Source organism: Amphibalanus amphitrite, unplaced genomic scaffold (assembly GCF_019059575.1).
Source record: "Amphibalanus amphitrite isolate SeventyFive unplaced genomic scaffold, NRLGWU_Aamphi_draft 000034F_arrow, whole genome shotgun sequence".
NCBI lineage: Eukaryota > Metazoa > Arthropoda > Thecostraca > Balanomorpha > Balanidae > Amphibalanus > Amphibalanus amphitrite.
The window spans coordinates 60,392-86,587 of record NW_024881530.1 but is presented as its reverse complement, the minus strand read 5'-3'; the positions used below and the strand labels follow the sequence as shown (position 1 = coordinate 86,587).

At 49.8% G+C, this 26,196-nt stretch overlaps 1 protein-coding gene across 8 annotated transcripts in view; it reads left to right on the top strand.

The window, feature by feature from the left end:
- LOC122369443 (TOX high mobility group box family member 2-like) overlaps window positions 1-26,196 on the top strand; it is a 127,172-nt gene that overhangs the window by 61,387 nt on the left and 39,589 nt on the right. For 4 of the 8 annotated variants that reach the window (XM_043344240.1, XM_043344248.1, XM_043344214.1 and 1 more), the window contains exons 2-3: window positions 12,585-12,650; window positions 21,324-21,455. In XM_043344240.1, coding sequence (XP_043200175.1) covers window positions 12,639-12,650; window positions 21,324-21,455 — 144 coding nt within the window. In that variant the 5' untranslated portion in view covers window positions 12,585-12,638. The remainder of the gene's footprint in view (window positions 1-12,584; window positions 12,651-21,323; window positions 21,456-26,196) is intronic. The other 4 variants (XM_043344265.1, XM_043344257.1, XM_043344222.1 and 1 more) reach the window with 1 other exon arrangement.

Below are 26,196 nucleotides of genomic sequence, written 5' to 3'. Positions count from 1 at the left end.
TGCGTTTCTGTAATCTGTATCACTCTGTCAATGAATATGACACATGTCACTCGTGTCGATGACACGTGACATGGATCAACGCTGATGGCACCTCCCAGCCGACCGCTCAGAAGTGTATTGTCATGGCTTTTATTGTACGCCAGAGCAGCTGAAGTGCTGGTTAGAGCGAAGTCATCTCGGCTAGTTGATCATGGTCCAGAAATGTTCTCTCAAAATTGCCTAGTCATTGGTCATGTCATCGGTCAGATGACCACTCAGATGACCGTTCAAATGACCGGTCAGGTCAGCGGTCAACACTCCGTGCTGTCACCGTTGACCGCCCCAGCCCCGGGCCATTGATTTGCACCAGACCCCGGCCCCGGTAGCAAACCGCCAGTCGTCCGTCGGCTCAAGTGCCGCTCTCGACTCGTATTACTACCGACTAGGATCAGTCTATTAAACGGCGCCGTTGCTTAGCAACCAGATCGATTGTGCGGGCGTGATGTGTAGTGATAAACACGACCAGGGGAGCAGCGCTGAGAGCCCGAGGACACCGCTCCATACCCCCGGGGGCCAGGTGATATCGGGACATTTGTGTCAGTCGGGGGAGAGGCTGCTCACTGCAATGGGGCGTAGAAAATTCGTGTTCCCTCTCGTGAATTGCGATGTGTACGGTGCTTGAATCAACATTCGAAGCAGGCGGACGATGACGGACACATTTCTAAAGATGTCAGCAATGAAAACAAGACAGCCGTTAATGAAATTGCATTGTGTTCTTTGCTGGCACATTTGGAGTTCCTGTTGAGGTGCTTGTACCTAGTTACATACACGCTCGTCCGGCCGTGTTTTGATTATGTAAGCGGACGTCATTTGTATGCAAATGCCATTAAGAGTGGTTGCCGTAGTTCCCGACGCTCAAATGGAAACAGAATGTTGGCTAGCGTCGGCATCAAATATGCAACGAAGAGTGTTCGACGCTAATTAATGTGCCAACGGCCAATGACGTCAGCAATCCATTGGCGGTCGTTGAATCTCTGACGTCATTTTGTAATAAAACGAGAAGCTTTTTTACCAGGGCTCTGTTGTGCATTGGTAACGACTCGTTTCATACATATTTTTAATGAGATTGCACACTTTGAACGGTTACCGCGTAATCCATCCTTGGATGCATCATTTCATTTTCAGTAATGGATGTTGGCCGGTGTGTCCAATATCCAATATGTGCGGCCGAAACCCATTAAATGCCAACCATCCCACACCTGGGGTGAGCGCGATGAAAGGTCTCTCGGCCTCCATCGATTCCGACCCGGCGCTGATCATGGGAAACGTCGATAGGCCTGGGAACCGCCGAGCTCTGATACGGCCAGCTGGCTGCTCGGGATAAGCCTGCTCGTTTCCCGTTACTCAATCGTACCGTATGCTCCTGGCCGACTGAGCGCCCGGACTGATTCTATCCAACAAATAACCGTGGCGCAAACGGTGCGTGAGCTTCAGATGTGCACGCATGGCGCTGTTCCAGTTTTCACAACTCCGTATCCAAACGTCGGAGAACGGCGCAGACTTCCGTGAGATGACGTAACCCCAGACATCTGCTGCCATGTGTTGGAGATCATCAAAGAACACTTGTCGACGCTCTGTTCTGCGTCTCCAAAGCCGTCGAGGGCCGGCTGAGACCGGGACCGTCCGGCACTCGGCCGCCACTTTGGCATGCCGCGACAATGCCGTGTTTGCCGACAGTCACGCCGGTCATGACGTGAGTATGACTGGCATGCGCGGCTCGTGCTACTCATGGCAGCTTCGGCCCGGCTGGTGCAGCTACCGCTGTGGGGTGCATGCCAAACTGCACCGGGCCCGGCGGAATGCTCTTCTGGAGTTCTGGAGAGGCAGGGGACACGACCGTGAGGGTTAGGATGTTCGTGAATAGGACCGTGAATGCTCGTAAATGCTACCGTGACGCATCAATAAAGGCCAGTGAAGCGTGATTTGAGCAGCGTGGGAATTCGTGCAGATGCAGTTTGGAATGAAATATGGTGTCACAATGTCGTTTTTAATTCACGAGCATGGAATATGCTTGCTTAATCCATGTGGTAAAATGGCGGCGGTCTGCTGTTCGCTGAATTTGACTGAGTAGCGTAAATCTCGACTTGTCGGAAGTCCGTCCCGTATCTGCCTGACGGTTTCGTAGAGTGCCACTACAGCGACGTATTTGAGTTTCATTCGGAGCCACTCTCGCTCTACATCGTAACGGCACTAGGAGTGACACGACGGCACTCGGAGTGACACGACTCTGACATGACAGATGTCCCACTCGAATCGAGGTCACTCGTCTGTGATTGTGCGGTACGCGTGTCCTGTCGAGGGGGGGGGGGGGGCTAACAGGCCACAGCTGCTCCAGTCAGACACACCAGACATCCTACGTCAACTAGCCTCCATTGTGCGTGGTGTGCCGGTGTGTGCCCGAGTTGAGTCCCTGGAGACGCCACTGCCGTGCCCTGCCCTCCGGCAGTCGGCCGGCCGGCTGGGTTCCTGGTCCCTTGGTGGTCAGTTGGAGCGGAGCACCAATACACGCCGGAACGTTACTACCGCGTCTCACAGACACATACGAGCGCATTATAACAGACGCCTCGTTTACGTGCCATGCGCTCTTGGTCGTGACCGCCCGTCGTGACTGGATTACTGACTGAACCTGTTCTGTCCGTACGAGCGCGTGCGACGTGGTGGACTGCGAGCTGGTATCTATGAACGATAAGCTGTGGTCAGTGGGTGTTTGTACACATGGTGTAACGAGATAAATCTGTCGCATCACGCTGGCCATTAATAAAGCCACCAGACCCAGGACCGGCGCAGCCAGCCTGTGGCTAAGTCCGGTCTGACGGTCGGTTGGTCGAGCATCCGGTGTTCCCACCGCATCTGAACCACTGAATGGAGTCACCGCCACCGCCGCCGCCGCTTGGGACGAATGCGCCCCTCGCGTGCGACTGAGGCCAGGACATTTGCCGTGACATTTTGGTCTGAGCTATCACCATCACTAATCAGTAATCGGAAATCAGTAATCAGTATCAAAGCATGGCTCAGGTGTACTTTTTAGGAAACATTGCGTGCTGCTGAACAGCTAACGCGACATTGTCTTTGCCTCTGTTAGTATGATTTTTTAAGGGTTGTCCTGCTCCAGCCATTTCACAAGAACCGCCTCTGCCTGGTTTGTAAGTCTGAACTGTTCGTAACCACCGGTTTCGTCAAATCAAACTGGTATCGACAACTGGTTTCCCGGTCCCGGACTGCCATCCATTGATAGTCCGCGTCCTAAACCGCCATCAGCCGCCTTTCCATAATGCCTGTCAGCTCTGATACTGGTCCATAGACAAATGAAACCGCCGCCCCTGACCTGTTCCCATTACCAGAGCGAACCACATCATTTATAATGGTTCTGAATAACCTGCTACCAAACGCTCCACGACAGACGAATAAATGACGCTATCAAAAACCAGAGCACGATACGTTCTTTTTTATAACCAAATACTCCTGCTTTATTTTGATCCAAATGGTTGTATGCGGATGTGCAGATGGAGCGATCAAAGAGAACAAATGTAATACTCGAGATACAGAGTTGGCAGCCCGACTTCAAAGACGCGGAGTTGGCAGCCTTCGGATCGCGGCGCCCGACAGAAGATGAATCGAACGGGATACACTCTTCGTTATATATTCCAGCCGGCGAATTTATTGACCACATTGACTTTTATGCCTACCTAAAAGCTGTCTCATGCATGCTAGCTGAAAGCCAAGTTGCACGTCACGCTGCGCATTCCTTTAGCATGTGCTCACGCGACAAGGCCACGTGTCGTATGAAGTGGGCATTAGCTAGCCACTGATCCTCTCACATGCTATCTCGACAATCTCGTACTTGTCTTAGCCGAGTCTCCATTTTTGGCCTATCCGTGTCCAATTATGTCCGCGGATGATCCTGGCTCAGTGGTGATTGGCGGCGGTAGGCTCATCAGGACTCTGGCGCAGGCTTCAGCCACTGGCTAAGCCCGTTATCACCTTATCTTTGAGCGGACAGAGCGATAGGCGAACCACGCTCTCAGCAAGTGGGTCAGGTCATGAAATCGGCAAATAATGCCAGCGGAAACACAGTGGAAGTGCGCGAAATGGAACCAGCCGGATGTGTGAAATTAGGTGTGGTTGTTCGTGTTTGATGTTTCGGAACGTTGGTTGTTATGCTGTAATGATTTATCGTAACAAAACGATACCATTTGGTGATAAACGTTTCTGACATAAAACCAAAAACCTTTTTTGTAGCTTTATTCATTTGAAATATCGAAGGAAATATTATATATTTCCAAGCATGTTTCTTTTTTTAAAGAAACGCTTTCATTTATCAGTTGTTTTACCTTCAATGCGCTCCTCTGACTCGCCTCAGATACGGCCTCATCTTATCTCAAACAACGCATTTGGAGAGCATTCAGCCCTCGGTGAGCACCGTTACACTATGTACAGGTGTAATAGCTGTGTCAGTTCCGCCTCTCGCCCCGTTTCGTTCCGTTCCGAGGAAATAAACGACACGCCCCGTTCGGGTGGGGGAGGGGCGAATTTTCTCAGCTGCAGTGGCCTCAACACTGTCAAAACATGGGCTGGCTGTGTTGCGAAGGTCATACAAACATGATATCCATGCTGCCTAGCATGTGATCGCTTATTATGTTTGGGTCTTTGTGCTTGTCTGAATAAATGTTCACATATGTACTACATGTTTATGCTGATTGATGGACTCATGATAAGCATACATATGTGTTTTTATTTCTATATATGTATGTGATGTGTAATTTATGTGCACTTTGCCGGTCTATTTGCTATATGCATGATAATTGTGTTCATGCGACGTTTCGCTACGCCGCACACAGCGTAACGCAAAGCGGTAACGGAAGTGTAACGGTCACTGGTTTTATGACAGTTCGTTCACACTGGGTACATGTGTGACGTATTTCCCGTGCCGTATAGACGACTATTTCGCCAGAGCCGCTGGGTTTGATGAATTGGATGCACGAAAAATGCATTAGAGTGATGCCATAAGCGAGCATCCTCATTCATCGTCACGGCCTGTGACATTGCCTCTTTGTGTTCTGGCTTTATTACCTTGACCTCACTGAACTTCTGTATTCCTTGATCCCTGTATTCCTTTCAGGTCACCACCTTATCCCGGTGTCTCTGAAGTGTCACCACACCATATTTTTATTCTTACCCTCGTCTCAAACTTGCGGTCCGATCACGCTTGCGCAGTTTATTAATTCGCAGCCCTCACCTTTGCGCACTGTTATGATATTTCCTCAGTTCTCACCTTCAACATACATACCAGTGCCGTTCAGTCCATCCCAATCCCCTGATCGATACCCATTGCGGACCGCCCAGCGTAAATCGCCCGTGGAGGGAGGCGGTTTTTGTGCATAGTCGTTTTTGTGACTGTACGACCAAAGAAATCGCCTCGGGTCAGGTATTGACCGGCGCGATAGACAGTGCTCAGGGCGTAGCTTCTTCGATTGGAGGATAGTTCACTCAGAGTTCGTGGTTTTACTCCCGAGAGGAAATGGTTCTCTCGTGTCGGAATGATTCTCCAGAGCGCTTTTTGTTTTGTGACCTGATGATGTGGTTTTCCCACCGAATAATAGTATCATCGAGGCATGGTTCTTCGAACTGGCGTGGCTCTCGCGACCGGTCTTGTTTGAGTCTGAGTTCTCTTTGCAGGCTGTAATGAGGACCTTGATCTCTATTAACGATCACGATTCCCTTGATGAACGCTTTTCTCCAAGCGATCGATCCCACATTGCGGATATACCAGTATTCACCATCAGCGGTATATAACATTCTGACCAATCCTTTTGCCTGGCAGACGCACGATATTCTGCACTTTTCAACATTTCGTAGCCTCGTTCACCGACGGGTGACATGCGAGTGTTTACACAGTTTCTGTCACCTGACGTAACCCGGCTGTGCCGAGTTTATTTACGTAATGATCGTGCTGACTGCGACCGTGTCCGAGTCTGCAGCCGCTGCTCAGTCCCGGTACAGACAGATGTAAATTACCGCCGGACCAATTCAGACCGGCGGGTATTTCTCACCGGGTCTGTGGTGACAGAAAGTGGAAACTCCAATTCCGCTAACGGTGCGTTTTTAGTCACCAATGGTATCCTGATTCAGCTGACATGCTGGTTCTGACGATTTGATAACGTCAGAAGTATCTGCGGTTTTTCGCCGGGAGGAATACCGACGACTGATAACTGACAGCGGACATTCCGTGCAGTTTTCTATTAAGTTTCCTCGTATGTCACCGTTCGTACCCTTGAGATCCTGTTTACGGTTTCTGTATCTTTGTCTGTTGTGTCTACTCCATGGGTGCGGGCGATCTCGACTGACCTTGCGTGACCTTGGACGATGTGGACGATTTGACTTTGACGATACATGACCCCTAGGCCCTGCTGCTAATACTTTCGTCACTTCTAAATGACCCCCTAGACTTGAGCTACTTTCGCTGTGGGATTTTCTGACTGACAAGATGTGACTTCCACAATCAGTTCAGTTCAATGTATTTCGAATCATTCCATTGCATGGTTTAGTATTTGATTCGATCACACACACAAAAAAGACATGGTACACCTAACCCCTCCCCCCCCCACACACACACACGCACACATGCACAAACACTGCCGCAGTAGACTGATGAGTGCAGAGCAGCCAGCGCGTCACAATTTTCACGGATATGACAGAAGGCAAAAGCGCTAGGCCGCAAGGTGGCGAAGAAACTCAGCGTGTGTTCCAGAGCTAGTGGTGGTGGGTGGGAGGTGGTTCCAGGAGGTTGCCGCTCGGTAGGAAAAAGCTCGTCTCGACATTGATAAGCGATAATTTGGTAACTCTAATGCACCCGACAGCGTGGAACGTGTGGCGCGCGCAGACACAGCCGCCCGTGTTGTGAACAAAGTGCGCAATGCCGCGGGAGCGAGCGGGTCCTTCAGCGCTCTGAAAACACGAATGTTGTCGCGATAGGTGACTAAATCCGTGATTTTGGGCCAGCCCAGTGCAGACAACACGGGGGAAATGTGATCACGGTGTTTCGCCCCAGATACGATTCTAGCTGCGAAATTAATGACTTTCTGCACCCGCTTGAGGTGACAACCTACAGCCCCGCCCCAGACTGAGAGGCAGTAAATGATGTGGGGGAAGACATGACACTGAATGAGAAGTTTCAAAACATCAGCTGTGAGGTGATGTCGAATTTTGTAGAGAGAAATAAGGACGGCATTGCATTTTTTGACGACACTGGAAATGTGCTTTTCCCAGGATAGGCTGGGATCAATGGTTACGCCTAGCATCTTCACTTGAGAAGATGGCTTGAGTACATGTCCCGGTAGGTTTAAATAGAAAGCTGAGGCTTTCTTCAGGTTCTGGGGGGTGCTAGAAATGAGAAGGCTAGTCTTCGATGGGTTCATTTTCAAAGAGTTTGACGTGAAGTAGTTGAGAACAGCACTGAGGCTTTCCTCCTGTCTCGCTTTTAGGGTAGACAGAGATGCAGGGTCGGTGGAATCAAGTAACTGTGTATCGTCGGCATAGGAAACCAAGCGTCCGTGGGGAACATATGCTGGAAGATCATTTGTGAAGATGCTGAAGAGGATGGGACCAACTAAGGAGCCCTGTGGAACACCGTGAGACAGAGGCAAGGATAAAGACCCGCCTCTCACTACCTGTTGCCGACCAGACAGGTAGCTTCGGAACCAATTCGGATCTATTCCATACCAGCAGAGTTTCGTAAGGAGGACGTCGTGATCAACGCTATCAAAAGCGCGGCTCAAGTCAATTGAAGTTACAGCTACGATGTCACCCTCGTCGATGCGCCGCGTCATCCACTCGACAGCATCGGTCAAAGCATCCTCCGTCGAATGAGCAGCTCTATATGCATATTGCGAATTGACCAACAGGTGATTGGTAGCAAGAAAGGACGACAGCTGCATACAAACAACTTTTTCACATAACTTCGAGAGCACCGACAGGAGAGAGATGGGCCGGAAATTACTCGGGTTATCTATGTCGCCGGACTTATGAAGTGGTACGACGGTCGCGAGTTTCCATGATAATGGAAAATGACATGATATTATCGATGCATTCACAATATGCAGCAAGTGTGGACCAATCACAGGAAAACATGCTCTGATTGCGTGTAGTGGCACACCGTCATGCCCCACTGCTTTAGATGCAGACAACTTTCGCAACGCCAAAGACAGTTCTGACAGTGTAGCCGGCTTCAGGCGCAGACCCGCTGACGTCACACGCGGCGGCCTTGGCGGGAGCCGAGAGGGACCGCTGACGGCCAGCTCCGCAGCAATTTTCGATCCGACGGTGGCGAAATGACGATTGAACTCATCTGCCTGTTCTGTCGGCATCCCACAGCTGCCTTTGTTACCCTTTGTTACCCTTACCTGACACTACGTCTAAATCGATTTAGCGAAATTTCACGTGCGTTTTTCTCGGAAACTATTTACCTTATGCAAAAAATGAGCGTATATATGGTTTAAGCTAGCACCTAATCCTATATTTACATTTTTAAATTATGCCTAAATGCTATGATGGAGCAAATCCATTTTTCAAAATCGGCTTAGCTTGTGTCATGGAAACGTAGCCAATGTCGTTGACATACAAGTGGCCCTGCCTGAACCCTTGTCAGGAAGACAGTCCTAACCGACGTTCTAGGTATAACGAACTACACTGGTGTGTCACTGTCGGGTGTGATTGAACCGTCCCCGGCTGTCAATCCATGCTCCCTGCTCGGTCACGGTCACAGACTCACACTCGTCATCCGTGACAGGTCTGCACCAACCGACAGGCCCGTGAACCTCCGACAGGGTCACTGAACGGTAGTCGACACCCCTCCCCTCTCCCTCCCCTACTGAGGGGAGGGAGTGGGTAACCTTTCGAGGAACGCGAGGTCAGGGTGGGGTCACGGGAGGGGAGAGAGAGAGAGAGAGAGAGAGAGAGAGAGAGAGAGAGAGAGAGAGAGAGAGAGAGAGAGAGAGAGAGGCGGCAGAGGATCCAACTGAGCCGTGAGACGTTAACCACTATGAAACAGCCATCAGCCAGCCCCAGGGCTCAGAGCACGCCATTGTGCGCATTGTAACGCCTGTTTAACGGACGCTCTCATCTGGCATGACATTCCCAAACGGGCCGTCGGCCATTACGCCGGTTTGGGGCTGTCATTTTGATCCATCACCGCAGCGGTATTCGACGCTATTGACGTTGTCATGGTAACATCAATAGCACTGCTCGTACCGGGTCGGTACTTGCATCATAGCTGCCCGGCCTGGCCGCTGTTGTGCGTGTATTTGTACGATGTTAATACGCAATATGCAGCACACATCTTTCGGGAAATGATGTTCTGAAAAGCTGGCTCACGGAAATTTCGTGACGGCTGGTCTGAGCCACGGAAGAGATCGCGATCGTCACACGGAACCGTCACGAAGTGACGGTAATTGAAGTATAATTACGGTAACAAATTGGACACGCACACGCACTGTAATTAGAGGTTATGTATGCCGCATGCCTACTATTACGTCACGGATTGTACGCACTGTGACATGGAAACCCGCGCGACGTGTCGGGTGCTGCCAAATGCTTCCAGATCTACCACGTTGTCTGACGGGCCCTGTTGGGACAGTTGCGTTCACTGGAACCGACATGTGTTCACCTGACACAAAAGACTGACCTTGGCCCAGTTCTGAGTCGGGCAGCGCGGCCTCTCTGTACTGACAACTGCTGAGTCGAGTTGCTGAGTCGCTCTGCAGGGAAGAAGGGAACGGGTGTGGTTAGAATGGAGGACAGTTCTAACGGGAAATTCTGCTCCCTGGCGGACACTAACTGAAATGGTGACACACCTGGGCCTTGTCGAACATGCCGGGCCCCCGAAATAGCATGGCGACAATGACGATAGACCGTGTCGATCGCGATGTTTTTGGTATGTCATTCTTCCCTATGTTGTCACTGTCAGGACTATCCTGAAGCCGCCATGTCCTGCTGTTTCCAACAAAATGTAGCACAGTTGATCGGGCGCCATACAGATGTTCCCGGGCAGTCCTGTGGATGGCTTGGTTCCATTGAGCAGCCTTGAACCGGATGTGACAGCGTCGTCTCGCCCCCCTCTTCCCCCCCCCACCGGAACTAGTCTGTCATGTCCCTCACCAGTCCGCGCAGCTGCCTCCCCCTCCCCTGCCCTCCCTCCCGATGGCTGCGCAGCAAACGCCACACCTACGTCACATCTACGTCACACCTCCGACGTCATAACAGGCGCAGACCGTCAAACTTGACCATAATATATCCCAGTTGTGTGCGCGGCCCAACCTGGCCTGTCGAGCTGCTTCAAACAGCTCCCAGTGGCGTGAGTTCCCAGCGCACGTGACTGGAATTTGGGGCCACTCTTGACTCGAACGTCCGGGCGGCCGGCCGGAACGGAACACATTCCTGAGTACCCGTCCCCACCGCCTCCCACCAGACCCCGAGCGCCGAGGACCGGGTCTTTTGTTCCGGCCGCGGAAGCCGCTCTCGAGGCCTGCTTAGCTGTGCGGCGGGAATCTGTGCCATCGCTGACGAGCGGGACCGAGCTCGGGCAATCGCTGACTGCTGCTGATCCCACTGTGCGTCTCCGTTGAGTCAGCGCTGTCGTGAACCAATCATAACGGCCAGTGGGCCGAGACGGCACGATGCGCCGATCGACATCCACTCGCAGATGGGTGAATATATCGAGCTGGTTGTCTGTGCTGTCGGTTTCCTGCTCAGCTCAGAAAACTCTCATTCCCTGCTGAGAGCCACTCTGAATTCAGCCACCGAACCAGTTTATCGTATTTCTGCCATTAGACGGGCAAATAGATTCAGCCGATGGGTGGGCTCCGTTTGGACCGTCAGCCGGCGGAGGGTTTTGTACGTGATTGGAGCGCTGGCTGCGTGCGCTGCCCTCGTCACTGCTCTTCGACAGTCGTCTCTATGGGATCCAACTGCGCTCATTGTCCGTCTGAACCGGAGCTCCGGCGGTTATTGTATCGGAAACAACATTTCATCGCGAGGAACAGCGGCCCGGAATGGCTGAAACCTTTCTCCCCTCCCTCTTTTGAGCGTTTCTTTTCGTCTGCGCTCCGCAGTTCTTTTTTATCTCCCTCGCCGCCCCTTCCCCTCCATCTTTTTTGTTCGTTTTTATGTTGTCGTTGTCTGACGGTAAATCTCGATGTTCAATAATTCTTCCGGTTTGCCGAAAGGGATGCAGTAAAGCTTGTATAACCGTGTTAACATCGTGCATATCCGTCTTCCAGCGAGGCTTCCTTTGTTTGTGTCGGAGATACTTATCTGGAGATTGCTGCCGACAGCGCAGTCTTGGCACGAAATGTTGTCTCGGTTTTGGCACCGCTCCGCCCCCTTTGCTCGTCAGAAATACGAGCAGCACAAACAGATGGTGTAATCAAGTTGAATTCGAAACCCAACTCGGCTTGTGCATTAATTCCCCACAAACACGTCTCAAGGTATAATGAAACATAAGTAACGGTTTTGTCGCGGGCGACAAGAAATCCTATTCCTGCTGGCATTTCTCCTTTTTCCTGTTCGTGTAATCTGTACTGACGGGTGAGTTGCACCATCCGGCTGTGTAACAGTTCACCGGTTATCCGCCGCTTGCGTCATCACCGAGAGTTCTCTCTCTTCACGGATGCCGCTGTATGTATGTATGTATAACCGACGATTACCTATGTGCAGCCGAGCCCACTCAACGCCTATTGACTGGACCGTTGCGTAGCGGCAAGGGCTGTCCACACATGCCTGGTTCGCTGTGTTTGGATAGCCCCGAACTGCACGGGCGGACAGCTCGGCCCTCCCCCTCTCCTCTATCCCTCCCGCCCTCTCTCCTCCCTCTCTATCCGTCCCGCCCCATCGTTCTCACCACTCCGACCACGTGTCCGAGCCGACGGTCACGTGCAAACACGTGTGACACGCGCCGACCGGTCAGCGACACGTGACTACTGGATTGGTCACCGTCAGCTCGAAACTCACACGGTTAGTGAGTGTTGCAGGTCACGTCGTGGCTGACAGCTGGTGGTTGGTTAGGTAGTGGAAGGGAGAGGGATGAGGCGGAATACGAGGATGGAGAGGGAGAGGGAGAGAGCAAGGGTGATGGAGCAGAAGAGAGGACGAGAGAGGGAAGAGGAGAGGGGAGTTGTCGGAATGTGGGTCAGAGTTGTCAGAGTGGGCGAGGTTAGCAGCGCGGGATAAACGGAGTACCACCGCTGCAAGGATGAGACAGACTGGCACACTCTCCAACCCTAGTCTTTGTCGAGCTTCTACCGTTATTTGACGGAGGCAGGGGATGGTCACATGTCAAACAATCAGTCAAACCAGTGACAAAGTTCAACCAGCATCTGTTACGAAACATAACCGACTTATGAAAGGCGCCTGTCGTGGGTCCTGGAATGTGTCTGCGTGTGACTGTTGGTGGCTGGTGTGTATGTGCGTGTGCGTGTATGCGTGTGGTAACGTCAGGAAGACATGCCCAGTGCCGAGCGAGGCCCTAATCCTTGCCGTACTGTGTGTTACAGACTGCGGACGCATTCGACCTGGCCCTGAACATTCCTGTGGAGCAGGAGTGCCGTATGTCCCAGCAGGTGAGCCCTCCGAGAGCCCCCCTAAGAGCCCTCTGAGGCCTCAGCCCTCCGTCCGAGCCCTCCGCGCCTTGCGCCTTGCGCCTTTCGAGCCCTTCGCAACCTCAGCGACCATCGTGCCCTGCAAGCCCTCCGTGCCCTCCAAGCTCTCCGAGTCATTTCCCAGCCGTCCGCGACCATTGCACCTGACATAGCATGATGGCCGTCTTTGTACAAAGACTGGCCGGGGTATATTGGATTGGGATTCGCGGATGAACACGTTTTACCCTGGTGGTGGTGAACTTTGAGCACTGGCTGAATTTGCCGGTCTATACGATGGGGAGACTTACGATGACTTACGATGACTACGGAGACTTACGATGGGGAGACCTGGAGTTGGAGTCGCGCTATTTTCACTGATGCGCCGCGCTATGACTTTGCTCATTGCTCAATCATCACAGCGGTCTGTGTTCGAATTGACTGGAATTTTCTGCCCGGAGCCATGCAGTCTGTCCTATTCCCCTCGGTGGTCTGTGTTTAGCCTTCAGTGCTGACTGCACATTGCACCGTTCCCTGCCAGTTCCTGTCACGAAGAACATCCTGCCCTGACGAACAACCCCTCTGACCTGAATATCGTTCGACGCAGACCGACCCAACACCAGACGAACGGCCGAAAAACGGACATCAACACTACTGACGACGTGACGAGCCAGGTGGACGGATTGACAGAACAACTGTAGTGAGTTGCGTCGACTGGCGTGATCGGACGTGAGCTGATCTGACCTGGTTTGACCTGACATTACTTAGAGCGAGGTGGAAAGGCCTGACCTAACCGGACTTGAAATTGTGTTTCCTAGAATTACTGTGCTGATCTGATCTGACAATCTGTTCCTCTGGGAAATACTTACAATTGGCTTTCGTTGTCAGTAAGCTCGATGTCGATTTCATCATGCTTTCTTCATTGTGTTTCGCTGAAAGTTACAACATCCGGGTTTCTGCTATTCTCCTCGTACATTGAGCCGTGGTGCTTTGTCAGCTGTCCTCTCCCTCTCCCTCTCCCTCTCCCTCTCCCTCTCTCCTCCACTCCATCCACTGTGCCATCCCCCTGTCACTCTCCCTCTCTCCTCTCCCCTCCCGCCATGATCCCCTGCCTGCTCTACCCCGTGCAGTTGCTCCCAACTTGCCGCTCAGCTGGCGGGTCGTTCCGGCCCCCTTGTGACGTCACATGCCCCGGGGCTGTTTGTTGCGTGTTCGCCGTCGAGTGGTGTAATTGTACGGGAAGCGTGCTGAAACATCGCACGCTATCATTAATCGACGTCGCTGCTGCTACGAGGGGTCACCGGTGCCGGTGCCCAGGAGTTAGATGGAGCACTGAGGCTCTGATTAGAGTGAGAGGGACATTGAGCCCCTGATTGAGGGGAGGGGGGGGGAGGGATCGACTGCCCTGGGGACGAGGGTGACGGCGGCTGTCGGACATTTGGAGGGCGATTTGTTAGCGGCTATTTGGATTAGGTTGTTGAACTTTGCCGACGAAGCTTTTCTCTTTCTTGTGTAGTTTGATTGAGTTCTTTGTTCAAACTCTGAGCCCGTCTCCAAAGTTGAGTCGTGATTTACGTCTTATTGCATCTTCTGTCCACCATTATGTATGCGGATTGCAGATTTAAGAGGATACGTTCGGATCACCATGTATAAACACGATTTATTTGTTGTTGCGACTGGTTTTTGTCTCATTTATCTCGTCACGGCCGTCAGAGGGGAATGTTTACCATTTTACCCGGGCTGTATTTTGCAACAGCGATGTTATCGCGGCCTATCGCTGGGTACGTGGAACCGGAGCGGACGGCCGCGCTCGGCTAGGAGACGAATGGCCGCTGATTTGGGCCCGATTCGGTCTCGGCACTGCTCCTCTTCCCGTCAGAATCTGTCGCTGATGTTATGGAAGTTTCCCCTGAGCACCCTGTTGAGAAGGTGAACTGAATGGTGCTGAGTGCTGACGATAACGTAATGCGCCAGTATTTATAGGATTTGGGACTCGATATGCTGGTCAAATTGAGTTTCGTATGCTTCACTTTGTCATTTTTATTGAGTTGATCTATAATTGTGCCTTGCATTTTGCCTCTTTCATATGCTGCCAGTGTCTTTCGTAGTGCCGGTGCAACTTTGCCGCTCAGTATCACTTAAGCTGTTACAACGGCATTGCGCCTCTTGAATAAGTAATTGGATAAGTGCTCGTTTCCAAAGAGATGTCAAACATTCATTAAATTTTACCCGGGTCCCTCGCTACTCCACTTATGTTTTCCTCTGATGCTTTTTTGTTCCGTCGCGCTGCTATGCCTCCGGGTCCAGCTGTTAGAAAGAAGTGTCGCTAGTGTATAAACACGACTGGAAAAGGAAGACAGGCGATGTGACACAGCTGTGACTGCAGGCCCGATTATGTAGTGATTAGTTACAGAGCCGTTCTGCCCTGCCAACACGTGGCCCAGTCTGCGGAACTCGACTTAAATGATGCAATTTCCAGGAAAGGAATGACAAGGAAGCCTTTCAGAATTGCAGGACTACTTTTCCAACATCTGAATAGGAAATGTACACACTTGGTCTGTGCTGCACCGTTCTGCTGACACTGAAGAAGCTCTTACTTGTGCCAGAAGCTTAGTCGAGCATACCACACTGTCTCTATGCAAACGTCGTAGTCGTTGAGTGGGTCAAACAACCCGTTGAAGTCTGAAGCGTGGTGTCAACTCTAAACCCTCCCCCGCACGTGTTCTGAGACAACCGATCACTGCTTAAAGGGACTGTCCCACCTTAACATTAGATTTGAGTTGAGATAGCCATCTTGATGGACGTTCTTTGAAAATCAGTGCCGTGAAAACCGTTTCTCCAGCAATTACTTCATCGCAAAGAAATTTGAGTTTGATTTTGACATCTGTGCAAATAAGTGCCACAATGTATTGGTATAGGCACTTAAATCTGATGACGTCATCAGGCTTTCGAACGTCCATTAAATGTTTGACTAAAACGTTTTGTAGCACGCGGTGGTATATGCTGCGTTGCGCGCAACAAATGCCGCACTTTTAAATAAAGTCGCTAGGAACAGCGGAGATCCCAAAAAGTAAACAAAAGTAAAAGTCTAATATCTTGAAAACCGGTGAATATTTTTCGGTGAAATTTGGTAGATATTCGTTTTCGCTCTTTCTGAACCGAGCGACATCACTTTCATGCCAATTCATAAACTTTTTTAAAGGTGGGAGGGTCCCTTTAAAGCCACAGCGGATAGTTTTGCCACTGAAAGCTCACGCTACCCCATCGGTTTCCCTCAGGAAGATTTTGACTTTGCTCGAACCTGGCATCCCCCACTAGCGCGAAACTGAACGTCTCAGAGCGGGACGGTGCTGAATCGACGCAACTAAATTCTGAAGAGGCCGCTCACAGGCGTGTAACGCGATTTCGATAACTTTCTGCGGTGTCGGCGCTCTTTGGATGGTTTGTCTGAGCGTCAGCAGACGGGCCACTTGGGGGGGGGGGGGAGCCCCCTCCCCTCCCAGCTGCAGCTCCAGTCTGTGTCAGCGTTAGTAGCTCAGGGAACGAAGACTGGAGCTGCGTGCCAGAGCCCGTGTACCCAACGTGTACCCAACCGCCTCTGCACGGCCGCCGGAACTGGAAAAGGCTCGTCCAGAAATGGATGCGATGCCGCCGGCGCATCCGCAACCGTAATTAGAGCCAATTAACTTGTCAATGGGCGGCGCAGCCCTCTGCTATTATATGGTTGCGGCTATTGTCTGCTGTTTGACAGAGAGAGATGGGTGGCCCAATAACCCATCTTGAGAATAACGAATGTGATGATTCAATGCACTGGAGTTCTGGCCAGTTTTGGATAGATGTTTGTCTTGTCTTATGTTTACTCGGCCCGGTTAGTTAGCATGTAAGAGGCCATAGTAGCTATAAAATAAACATCTTAATTTGGCTCGTTTGCTGATAACTACATTCTGAGCATTATAATTGGCTTCTGGTGAAGCTGACGAAACATCTTAATATTCTAAGCGCAGCTTCCACCTGTTTGTACTTGACGATGAAGTCAAACATAACTAACGGGTGCCGGTATTCTAGCCGTCCGCATTCCATGGTCGCCTTCACGACGAGGCATTTTACGCTGGTGAACTGCCAACGTGGACAGCCTGAGAATCGGTCCCCGCCAGACGGTCGTTGGTCGCTGATGGCTCCCATTTCGTGCCATTTTTATATGCATTCAGGTAGTTCAGGAGCATCGTGCATTGTGTAACCAGCGTCGTCATTTCGCTTATGCCACTCGTAACGGGATGAAAGTCCTAACGGTCGCCCTGATGACATTGTGGGAGAAGGCAATTTATTTTCTCATTTCATTCGGGCACCGTCGGACGATTATGTTGTGAATTGGATGAATTACGACGCCGGGAATGTTTAGGGTCATGTTTTGCCCATATGCATTATTCATTTACTGCTGATTGATTTTCTGACAAGCAGCGTGATGCGTTGTTGGACAAAAACCTCCTACGGACTAGGTACATTACCTTGATTAGTTTCCTGAGTCGGACGGGGCGGCGTCTTCTCGCCGATGGAGACGCTCGGGGAGAGAAGGACCAAGAGGCGTGGCGTGGTCGGCAGCGCTCTCGGGACTCAGCGATGACCATAAAAGTCGACAGCTCGGGCGTAGGGCGGCGGCGGAGTCGTGGGTTCCTCTGGCTGTTCGTTCGTGAATTGGTGGCTCCAGTCACGTACCCCTGCTTCTGGTATGAGCTCCCTTACTAAAGCGGCACTCATACGGCCTACCGCTCGCATAGCCATATCGTTATGGAGATGGCGCCCACCTGGCGGTTGTATGACGGCAATTTATGAACCGGCTGCCGCGGACCATGACTCCGTGGGGAAATACACCGAGTAAAACGGAAACGCCACCAAGAAAACGCCCGGTCTGAATAAATAGAGGGGACGCACAAGATCGATACAATAAACAGGGGATGTGTACATATATGTAGTTCTGATACATTCGATAAAGTGTGCCGACTTTTCAAACAAGTATTCTTCATTGCGAAATGACCTGTGTCATTTCTATTCACCATTGCCAAAGTTGTGGTCTCTTGTGTCTGAATTATAAATTTCGGTCATAAGGTTTTCATACAGGGCAGTGTTCGAAGTGAAATGCATTAGTAAAGACCAATTGAAGATCCATTAGGCGAAATGAGAATGGCTGTTGTATGCTGTTCCACTATCGTCAAAGTTATATGTCGCCATACGCGGACTTTTCGATGCTGACATTTTCCGAGAACGCCTATTGATGTCCCTGAACTGGACTTCTGAGAACGATAAAACTTTACTTTTAGTGGCAGTTTTCATCCTGCGATATCATCTCTATGAAATTCTGCGAAGTTGAGCCTGCAAATCTTGATCGGTGTCATGTCCGGCAGTTCACTCGACTTGGGACAGGCGTGGGCAGGGGTGCCGCGAGGCAAAGGGTGAGCTTTGGGATCTGTTTCATATCCCTGTACCGTTCACACTGCACTTGCACGGCCACATGAGTCATAACCTCCCTATTTTTTATCATCCCGCTCCTGCCCTCGTCTTTACTGTTGGTGTGCCCTGTCATGTCCCCTTCCGTGCCCCCCCCCCCTCCACCCGCTCCTACCCCTGGTGTCGCCCCTGCCGGCGCCCCTCCAAATCAATAGTCAGCTGTCCACGCCGCACTTTGAAGTCGGCCACCAATAACATATCAAATATTCATTTATTTCACGCCGCTGCTGCCTGGAGCTGATCATGTGTCGGGCTAGTCTGATCCGGATATCCCCCGGGGCTATGGGACGTGATATTTGTCACTATCGACAAGCAAGGGAGCGTAGCTAGTCTAGTGACAGATTCATCTCGTGTTGGTGAGTCTCATTCTTATTCTGATCGTGTTTTCCAAGTTATTATCTTGTGAATGATGGTTCGCGTATATTTAGATAAGGCATACGAACATGCAATGTTTTTCCCGTAGTATTTCTACAGCACAATTGCTACATTTTGTTATTTGCTTCTCGTTACCCTAGATGATATCACTCTCGAATCATATCGTGTATTTTATTTTGTCCCTTAATAATCGAATTACTGTTTTGGATCGTTTATAACTTAGTCAATCTCCCGTGATATATTTTCTCTGCGGATAATTTATAACCCTTTACTGTCTGTAAAGTACAATGCTTAAGTCTTAGAGGTCATTTTCCGGCCCGATATGCGTGCCTGTGTGCCGTTTGGCATGCAGTATAATTCAGGCACGCTGGTCCATTCCGTACGGTCATGTGAAAGGTTTCCATTACATCAGACAACTTATCTGGCGTATAGCGTCTATTACGGTTGGAAACATCTCCGAATCTGCATGCCATATTCCGTGGACTATCCGATATGCTTAAAATGTAAACTTGTTTCCCATACGCCGAGATATCCCTTTAGCATTATCCTAGCCGTGCGGGAAACATTCGCACGTGATCTTTCCTGCACTGTTTTCCGGCACGGGTTGATGACCTACAGTTCTGGTGATTTTTTGATAAAAATCTTAAAAAAGGTGATTTCAGTAATTAAATTGTGAGTTTCTGAATAGATATTAAACGACGTATGGGAAATATCTTACTGAACTTGCTCTGGGAAGAAAAATGGAAACCTCGGTCTTCAAAAAATCTCCGGCACTCGGCTACGCCTCGTGCCTACAATTTTTCAAAGACCTCGGTTTCCATTTTTCTTTCCCAGAGCCGTTCAGTAATATATAGTACCGTTTTCTTTCATTATATTTGACAGTCATGACAGCCATATTTAATTGCTATTGCTGCTCATTCGTTTTGTGGGGAAGTGAAATGACGCTGGTACTGCTTACACAAGGCATGCGATTTATAGCCAAGTGGCTCGCTGAATTCATAATACACTGGACATAAGTAGGTTATGTGTGCCGCTAGCCATTATTAATTATTTTTAGTTCCTTATTGCAGGACATACTTAACGGTAGTTTACATATGTTTTATAATGCAATGATTATTATGCAATTGAATACATCTTGGATGCTTGATAGATATCTTGTATGCTGTTTAAAACTAGTTAAATAGCTTATTATGCATGAGTTTGCCGAAAGAATGCAATGTGTAGAGATTTTTTGACATCGTGAAAAAGAATGTACGAGCATATGACAAACGTAATGACCATAGTTTAAGTTACTATTTTTAACCTTTCCTCTCCATTCGTGTGTATCTTTTCTTTCACTTTGCGTGTCCACTGGCTTTCCTTCGTTTCAGAGAAGATTTCTTCCACAAATCACAATCCTGGAAGTTTGCCTATTAATCTCTACCTTTTCCGTTGTGCCGTAAAACATGTTTCTGTGATTTGTTATTCCCTGTTGTTTGGCTGAGCATTATTTTCACCGCTGTAGAAAGTTGTACAGGTGAGCCGGTGCCGGTAGAATGCTGATGACGCATTGACGTAAAACCCGCTTTCTGAAGCTCGCTACAAGCTTCAGAAATAACACAGCAATGGGGTGGTCAATAGAAACGGTGGGTAGATCACTGGATTGCTGCTTCATTTATGTGCAAAAAATGGTCGTTCGATATGCGATATCTTTGGTTTAGTTCATTGCTGATCAATATTTGACGTCTCCGATATCGGAGTCTCTTTGTCGGAATATTTGTGGTTTTCACCGGACATCAATGAATGTCGCGATATGAGGCTCAGATTCTCATCAGAACCGTGCGCTATCAGTTTTCACCTTATCGCAGCATCCCTACCGGATAAGCGTCTTCTCTTTCGCGTTCTTTTCTCTTGTTCCATCTGTCTCTCCCTCGTGTCTGTTTCTCCGTTCCACACCACCCCTCCCCTCCGCTCCCCTCCCCTCCCCTCCCCTCCCCTCCCTCCGCTCCCCACGGACCAGTGCCGGTGACACGGCACACCAACCGGCTGTCCCGAGGGCGGCGGCGGCCGGCGGCCCGGCAGCGATTTGTGGGGCTCGTCCAAACCGACAGACCGCCTCGCGATAGGCCCCCCGCCGCCTCCACGGCCGCCGCAGCCGAGACCTCACTCCCACGGCCTCCCCCTCCCCCTCCCCTCCCGTGGCCCGGGGATCGAGCTTCGGACAGGTGTAGACCACTGGCACGCGCCACCGACCACCGACCGACCAACCGCCGCGCCGCCGGCCGCGTCGGGCCGCGAGGGATCAGATTGGAGCCGGGTGGCTGGGGGCGGGGGAGGAGCGGGGCGGGGTGAGGAGAGGCGCGCGGTGGGGACGGGGCGGGGCGGGGGTGGAGGTCGTTTGAGTCCGGTGGCACGTGAACGGCTCAGGCCGGTGACCGGCGGTGCTGCGGCCGGTATGGACGCTGCTGAGCTGCCGGCCGGGCTGCACGGCTGGTGTCAAACGCGTCCGGGCTATCGTGAGCTGTAAGGGGGGAGAGTGAAGGGTACGGATGAGTGATGGTTGATGTCACTGATGACTTTATGATGACTGGAAGCTTGTAATTATTTAGGTTTGATATGTGACGAATGCATGAGGAAATGAACAAAGTTACCTAAATGGAACAAGCAAAACCGACGTGCATTGAAACAAATGGATAAAACAAAAGGCTGCCGGATGAATCGAATGGCCGTTCAATGTTGGTATGGAAAGAGGAACGTGTTGAGCCTTCGATCCCTAACTGACTTCCTTCTCTGTCTTTCCAGACCTATCAGACTCCCAGTCTTGGAGACGAAGAGTTTGACCTACCGCCGCTGCTGTCTGAGGGGGGACAGGGTCAAGGCCAGGGCCAGGGTCAAGGTCAGGCGCCCGCCACCAGCATGTACCCGGGAATGGAGGTGAGTCAGAAAGGGGGACGCTCTGGGTCACCTTGATCGATTGTTGTGTCAATGTGTGTTACATCAGTGGTCACTTTGTCAGTGTGCCAGTTTTGCCACCCACTGTGACAGTTTGCATCCAGTGACGACTATGCGGTCCTTGTAGGCATCCTTTTGTGTCATATCACCGATCTCTGTGTGTCAATATTTTTGGTCAATGGCCATACTTATATCAGAGTTCAACATAACAAGCAATGTTGGCATATGTTTCCTGTTTTGTTTTTTTCTTTCTGTTTTTTTTCGGAACAGGATATCCGTCAATTTCAACCATCGTCTTTTGCAGTCTACCAATACCAACCAACAGCCGACTTGTGTGCCTATTTACATGCAATGCTTCTTTTCTTATTGCGTCAATCCTCTCGTGAAAGCCGCTCGTTTGTGTTATGTCAATTCCTTATGCTCATTATCTCAACACGGAACACGTAAAGGTGACGTGTAAATATAGCATCAGCGCTATTGAGCAGCATCCTGCTAGCGACGAATGCAATAATGAGGCGAGCTATCATTCATCGTCTTCCATGAAACAGGATGTGATATTTTTCTTCTTATACTCCCTCTTATGCTTCTCAGCCCTGCGTGTTTAATATGTATCACAGAGTACCGTGGTTGAACCTCGCCTGTACCGTTCTGTATCGCCTAGTCAGCAAAACTGTGTTCACTGTTGATTGTTGTGTAGATTGCATCGTCCGGATTCGTTGTAAGCTCCGTGTCGTGTGCTCGGCTGATGTAGGCGGACGGAACATGGGAATAGGCGGTCCAATGCGCTGTGTTCCGGACATGAGAGCGATGTGCTCCAATAACGACATAACGGACGAATAATAGATAGCCCACCGCTTCTTACCGTGTCAGAGACAGAGTGATGAGGGGAGAGAGAGAGAGAGAGAGAGAGAGAGAGAGAGAGGGAGGAAGGTAGGGAGGGTGAGAGAGCTGCCATAGCCGCTTGCTGGCGATAAATCGAACAGTACCGAAATCCTAGAGCTATGGTCTACTACAGTGGCCAGTGTTTTATGCATCCGATACATTGTGTGTTGTTTCTAGATGCAATCGGCATTTCGATAGTTGATTGCTTCCTTGATCTGTACTCAGTGGATATGTATGCTGTTGTTTCAATCATTTCCGTCTAGAGCACCATAGCATTATCTATGGTTTCCCTAGTTTTTGTTTCTTATTCGAACCCAATGCTCAGAACTGTGATGCAATACGATTCCATTTGAGCACAATTGTTTGTGTACTGAACTTGAATGTTAAATTATTCCAATGAATATTTAGTGCACATAACTAGATACAGTTCCAAATCTCCGACCGACTCAATCTCCGACCCTTTCTCAATCATGCAAAAGTTCTACCTATAACCTATTTTTAGAAATGTTATTCAATGTTTCATCACACTCACCATCTGCAGGACTTTCCGTTGCATCAAGTCCATCCATTGTTTAATTTAAACTTTTGTGCACTCGTTAGTATTCAATTCTGCTCGTGAATAGCTGCTCGCGGGAACACAGTGCCCCGTGAGTGGTTTGGTTGTTATGTTAGCGCCGTTACCAAGGTACAACGGCAACTGGACCGTAAAACGCTGCCCCTCGCATGACTGGCCCACGTCCAACCAAACTCAGATGTAATTAGATCATGTAAAGTTGTACTGTAACTCCAGGCATTTCTGTTTTCGTTATCGAAAAGATAGTCTCGCGTGCGCGCTTATCATTTGCAAAGTGGAACCGGTTTCCAGCCGGTTAATGGCGTCGCTTGAATTGCTGGCGATTATTCATTGTAAGTTCGCTGTCCAAGAAAACCTTGAACAGCATTCCATTCTTTGCGAGAACGGCTATTTTTAACGTCATTTTTCCTTTGCAATGCTCAAAATGGAGTTGTTCTTTATTAACCCGCGCCCCGCTGGGGGGGGGCAGAATCTGCCCCCCCTCCCGTTTTTCGCCAATAACTTCTAAACGCGTTACGCCAGCGACGTCAAACTTTCAGTACCTTATCATACATCAATTTGACACGTTCCCTGAAAATTTGAACGAAATTCGTCGGAACATTTTTGAGAAATTGACGTTTTAGTGACGTCATGTTCGCCATTTTCGCCTCAAAAACGGCAAAATTTCAAACGCCGCTAACATCTTCATTTTTAAAGGAATCAAGACGTAACAAAAAAGGTTATACGTGATTTCACGTTGTCTATCAAATGGATATCTCGGTTTTTTGAAAATTTTGGATTTTGGCCCAAAATTTTTCAAAAAACTGATTTTTTTGGGAAAATAGTCATAAAATCCAAAATTTTGAGTGTATCGAAAAAACCGGAATATATGTCAGAGAAGTGGTCAATGTGCATCTACATACTAATTTTCAGAAGAATCGGTTCAAAAATGTGGGAGTTATTCAAAATTTTATGACGTCACGACACACAAAATTTTTGAAAAATGATTTTTTTGGAAGTTCTAGACCTCGTACGGAAACAAAAATAGCACCATTCGATTCGCCGTGAAAAACTGCATCAGATAGACACCTTTTTGGGCCTTAACAACCAACTTCAAAATTTGACCTCACTTGACCTGACCTTGACCTGACCTCGACCTGAAATTCATCCAGAGGTGGTCCATATCACTTATTGAGTGTGCCTATTGAATTCTATGAGTAAAATGAACCATAAAACATGTGTCGCACATGCCCTTTTCTATATTTTGTTTTTGGTGACCTGACCTGACCTGACCTGACCTTGACCTTGACCTTTGAATGACATTGTATGCAACGAATATTGTCTTGGTAGTCTAAGAACACGTTTTGGGCAATCAGTCTCAGTCCATTCTTCGGCAACTACGGTGCAAGGCCGATACTGTAGAAACTTGCATTTTGTACCCTTGACCTGACCTTGACCTGACCTCTGACCTACTTAAGCAAAAAATTTTGGGCTCTTAAGATCCGCCTTGTTGAGAGCTTTCGATTGCCGTTTTCCCCGTCTTTCTACGACCATCGGTTCGGAAGTTAGACAGGGGGGGGGGGCAGAATCTGCCCCCCCCCCCCCCCAGCAGGGCGCGTATGGCTGAATAGCCCAGCGGGGCGCGGGTTATATGTCAGCTGACGGTCCCAATGTTGCGTAATGAAACTTCACAGGGACTGAGTTCTTGCTGTAATTGGATCCACAATCGAAGTAGGTACATATAACTAACAGCTGTTTTGTTTTGGCTTTTCGCTTTTAATTTGTTTATGTTTTGTATCCACGTGGCACTGGTTTGGTTTAAGCATTGCTCATGTTATTTTTGTTTTAAATATGTTTAATTTATTAAGGCATATGTAACTCTCCCTTGTTTTCCTTCTCATTAAACTGAATTGCTTTTAATATTTCTCAACTCATTCTTTGTAGAAGCTCCGACTGAAATGTTGACCTTTTTATTTTCCTCGTTGGCTCACAACGTGACTAGGGTACTCATTCTGGAAAGCTTTTTGCAGCAGCCAACAGCCTTCTGGATTATATCATCAGATTAAGTGAATGCATTACGAGAACAGACAACGACCATGTCTATGAATTCTAAACAGAGCTGAGCAAAACGGAGCTCTTCCACGAGCTCTCCCACGAATTCAACTTTAAACTCCAGTCTAATTCTGATTATTCCAACTCCTTCAGTAATCAAACCCTGACCACTGGCGTTCCCAAATCCTAACCCCGATTACAGCGCTCCACCTCGGCTGCAGTCCTGATCTCGGGACTCGGTGTACCCTTTGACCTTTACCTGGATAATTTTAAACACTCTGAGGTCACGATTTTCTCCATCATGCGTGTGCGTGTGTGCCGTCCATCCGTTCGCAGAGATGGGGGTGGGTGGGTGGGGGGGGGGGGGGTGGGGGGATGGCCCTTCACTTCGCCATGTCGCAACGGCCACCCGGTCTGGCCAGGCGCAGGATCAGTCTCTCTCTCTCTCTCTCTCTCTCTCTCTCTCTCTCTCTCTCTCTCTCTCTCTCTCTCTCTCTCTCTCTCTCTCTCTCTCTCTCTCTCTCTCTCTCTCTCTCTCCTCTCTCTCTCTCTCTCTCTCTCTCTCTTCCATCCCTCTATCTATTAACATCTATCTCCTCTCATTCACTCTCTCTTTCTCATCACTCTCTTTCTCCCTCTCTCCTGTCAGTGTGCAGAGCTACGTCGACCAACTGACGGTAATGAGGTCACGGGTCGACAGGGTCGCAGGGGTCAACTGAGAGTGGCTCCGGGTTCCGGGAGAGACGAGTCTCAGTGGCTGCACCCGCTCGCCGCTCCGCCGATCAACTGAGACCGAGCTCTCTGGTGTTTAGATGATGGCCCGACAATCTGCGGTAGAAACCATTACAGCTACCAGTTTCTGCGATTAGTCGGTTACGGAGAGGCTTGGGATTAGGGTGGTTGTGGGGAGACTTTCACGCTCAAGTGTGTTTCTGAGTAATGAGCGTCTGAGTGGCTAGGCAGGCCACTTCAAATGGAGAAAAGCTGCTCTAATCAGGTCGTTTCAGGTTGGTGTTCTCGTGTGCCTTCACATCTGTCGTGCAGGTTCGTTGGTGGCTTGTTCAACCCTGTGATGTTGCATGCTGTCTGTCGCGTGCATTACGGTACAGGGGAGTTCCAGGAAAGAGTGGCTATCATCGGATCTCAACGAGCACGTTGTCTTGTCCATCGAAAAGCCTACATCTTGTGACAAAGTAGCAATTCACTGTTGGCTCGGATGGAAATGCATGCTTGGCA